The sequence below is a fragment of the Nannospalax galili genome, unplaced genomic scaffold (assembly GCF_000622305.1).
Source record: "Nannospalax galili isolate Female #2095 unplaced genomic scaffold, S.galili_v1.0 scaffold879, whole genome shotgun sequence".
Lineage (NCBI taxonomy): Eukaryota > Metazoa > Chordata > Mammalia > Rodentia > Spalacidae > Nannospalax > Nannospalax galili.
Window position 1 is genome coordinate 1,965,564 of NW_008346261.1, and position 3,589 is coordinate 1,969,152.

Below are 3,589 nucleotides of genomic sequence, written 5' to 3' on the forward strand. Positions count from 1 at the left end.
ATAGCTATAGCATAAAAAAGGGGGGTTAATTGGATACAACCAGTATAAAATATCAAATTAATGTATGTACTGTACAGTAGGCTCTAAAGCTCATGGAAGTTAAGGTTGAGGGGTTTGGCCTCAAGAGCATTATGAAGTATGCCTTTCATTCTTTCAGTCAACTAGAAGGGTAAATAAAACATATGGAATAATGCTTTTCAGACATATACATCAGACAGTATGAGGCTTCTTGTTAGAGATGGGATATAAATGAAGGAACGTATCATTAGTCCAGCTTTTTTTTTTTTTTTTAACCCCCTTTGGTCTTTTTGAGACAGTGTCTCCCTATATCCTCAGCTGGCCTCAAACTCACAGAGATTCACCTGCCTCTGCCTCCCAAGTGCTGAGATTAATAAAGGCATTGTGCCACCAGGCCAGGCCCATAGTCTAGCTTTTTGACAGCAGAGACAGGAGAGAAAAAAAAAAGTCCATGCTCCAAGAAAAAAGTAGCCAAGCAAAGCATGATGGTCCTGTTGAGTTGAGTAAACCTAAATACAGACAGGGACAAGTAGCTGGAATCAGTGGAGTAGAACCCTAATGACGGGAACTACACAGAAAAATAACAAAATCAACAATTAGGAAGGCAGGTCCTGGCAGCACACACCCATAAACCCAGCATTTGGGAAACTGAAGCAGGAGGATTACCAGTTGGAGAACAGTCTGAGCTATTTAGCGAAACCCTGTCTCAAAACCAAACAAACCCAGAAATCAACATTAGAGCATAGAGAACGGATCCTGCATGCTGAAGTAAGACTCCATGAAGCCAGGCAAAGGAAACCTAGTGTGGATGTATGAACTGAGTAACTCCAGAGCTTACGACACAGGGAAACGTGCGGTCAATTAGCTAGAGTGGAGAGTCTCATTCCCAGAACCCCAGAAAGGTCATGCTTGGTGTAGTAGACATAAACTAGTCCTGGAGTGAAATCTACTTTAGAATGGCTTTCAAGGGCTTAAAATAAGCCTTAAACAGATCAAGCATTATCAGCAGGCAACAACTACTCACCAATAAAAAAATAAATCAGAATTTTATAAATGAAGACAACAAAAATCTGTATAATCAACATGTCCAGCATTCAATAAAAAAATTAGTGAACATATGAAAAGGCAGAAATTATAACTCATATCCAGAAGATACTGGTTAAGAAATGCAGAGAGAACAGAATTAGTAGACAAGGACATAAAACAGAGAATATAAATACCTTCAAGGATTTAAAGCAGGAGTTGGCAAACCAACTCAGAGCCAAATCCAATCACCATATGATTTATAAATGAAATTACAGAGAAGAAAGCCCAATTCACTTATTTATATATTGACTGGCTGTGTTTGTACTAATAACAAAACCAAGTCTGTGATAGAAACCCTGTAACTTACAAAACCTTAAAATCTTTTAAAAACTGAAAATTTGAAATGAGTACAGTAATTGAGTCTAATTAGTCAAGACTTTTTACAAGATGAAGAATGGGGTGGAGAGAGAGAGAGAGAGAGAGAGAGAGAGAGAGAATTTCTAAAAAGACAGGCAGAGAGAGAAGAGACAAGCAGACACTTCTATTCAAGGCGGCTCTCTCAAAGCTGATAAACATTACCAAAGATTGGCGCTGTTTGCATAACATCTGCAGTGTCAATTCATAGCCTAATCCATCATCTACATACAGAAGTCAAGTGAGATCCCAAAGGCAAAATTCCAAGTAGTTTTGTCTGGAAAGTTCAGGGCAAAAGAAATAAAATCAAGAGTCCTGTGCTGATTCATTGGGAAAACATTTGTTTGCCTCACTCCTTCACTAAAGAACAAAAGGAGTCAGTGGTTAGTCTGGAATTTGATTCATTAGAAATATCTGGGAGATGAATACAAGGAGATGACAAATGATTGTATGACAACAGAATCCTTTTTTTTTTTCTTTTTGGTCTTTTTGAGACAGGGTCTTCTTGTACCCCAGTTGGCCTGGAAGTCACTATGTAGATCAGGCTGGCCTTAAACTCAGAGATCCACCTGGCTCTGTGGGGACTAAAGGCATGCGCCATCTCGCCTGGCTACAATCCTTTTTTTTCCTTTAAGTTTGACATAGGAATTCTACTCCTAAAATTTTAAAAACTACTGCTTTTCTCATTAGACTCAGAAAACATCTTATTTAAGGTTATGATCTACAGCTAAGTAATTCTAGAAGGATAGAGCATAAAACTATTGGTTCCTAGTGGGAACTGAACACTTCCCTAGCCCTAAGAGTCTTTGCCAAGAAGGTCTCAAGTTATGGCCAAGTCCCTCTCTATAAAATGCAGTACTGTATGTCGAAACACAGTAACCTGGGTCTTAGTTAATGTGTAGTTTGGGTCTCTAAATCTGTTAGTAACTTACAAGGTATAACCAGAATTCTGTCTTATCTTCTTAATTTAAAAAAATATTTTGTTATTTCTATTTTACGTGTATGAATGTACTGCCTGCATGTAGGTAGGTGCACCTGTGTTGTGCAGTGCCCACAGGTCAGAAGGCGTTGGATCCCCTGGAACTGGAATTACAGACAGTTGTTAGCTGCCATGTGAGTGCTAAGAATTGAACCCAGGTCTTCTGCAAAAGCAGCCAGTGCACTTAACCATAGAGCCATCTCTCCAGCTCCTTATCTTCTTAATTTAATAAAATGTTTAAAAATATAATGGCTGTATGGATTCATCCTATTGTAGAGACACTTGTACAACCACGTTTGTTGCTGCTCTTTTCACAATAGCTAAGAGATGGAAACAACCTAAGTGCCCCTCAACTGACGAGTGGTTAACAAAAATGTGGTGTATTTACACAATGGAGTTCTATTCAGCAGTAACAAAAGATGAAATAATGAAATTTGCAGGTAAATGGATGGATCTAGAAACTGTTAAACTAAGTGAAGTAACACAGGCTCAGAGAAACAAACGACATATGTTCTCCCTCATATGTGGCTCCTAGCACCAAATCCTTTTAAATTCCAGGTCCTTTTAATAAGATGCTATACAGCAGTCTCTTCTGCATGAAATAACTGCGATCATCACAACTTCAGCTGAGCCTGATCGCTAAAACATTGTCACAACTGGGATTATTGATGGTTGTGCTCATTCATTAAAGGAGGGCCAAGCAGGGTCATTGGACCCTCACCAGATTATTCAGCCCCTCTTCCCAGTCAACTGTATCTAATTTGACCCTAATCACACATGGCCTCCTGGATTTGGGGAGGGCTAAAGCACACAATCTGGGGAAGGCTAGGAAGAGAAGGCATGACCCATGTTGGGTAATTCTTTCCAGTATGCATACATACACCTCAGCAACCCCTCAGTTACCTCAGTAAGTAAGCTCAATAAATTCATTGATTCCCCAGTAAAACTTTAATCAAACATTGGCTTGACACTAGAACCTTAAAAGGAATAAGCATTGCTTAGCATCCCCAGGAAAAGAAGTCTCATAACAGATGGAAAATTTATTTGTTAATGCTATTACATCTCCTAATTATTTAAAAAAAAAAAAAAAGAGAGAATGTTAAAGATGTTAAAAGGATATGGGAATGGAGATATTTTCCAAAACAGAAAAAA

At 38.6% G+C, this 3,589-nt stretch overlaps 1 protein-coding gene across 3 annotated transcripts in view; it reads right to left on the reverse strand.

The window, feature by feature from the left end:
- Vmp1 (vacuole membrane protein 1) overlaps positions 1 to 3,589 on the reverse strand; it is a 133,323-nt gene that overhangs the window by 77,480 nt on the left and 52,254 nt on the right. Inside the window, exon 1 of one of the 3 annotated variants that reach the window (XM_029568108.1) lies at positions 1,624 to 1,724. The exons of the other annotated variants lie outside the window; for them this stretch is intronic. Within the exon in view, the coding sequence (XP_029423968.1) occupies positions 1,624 to 1,650 (27 nt within the window). The 5' untranslated portion in view covers positions 1,651 to 1,724. Of the gene's footprint in view, positions 1 to 1,623; positions 1,725 to 3,589 lie in introns of those variants that run through there. 3 annotated transcript variants of the gene reach the window in all.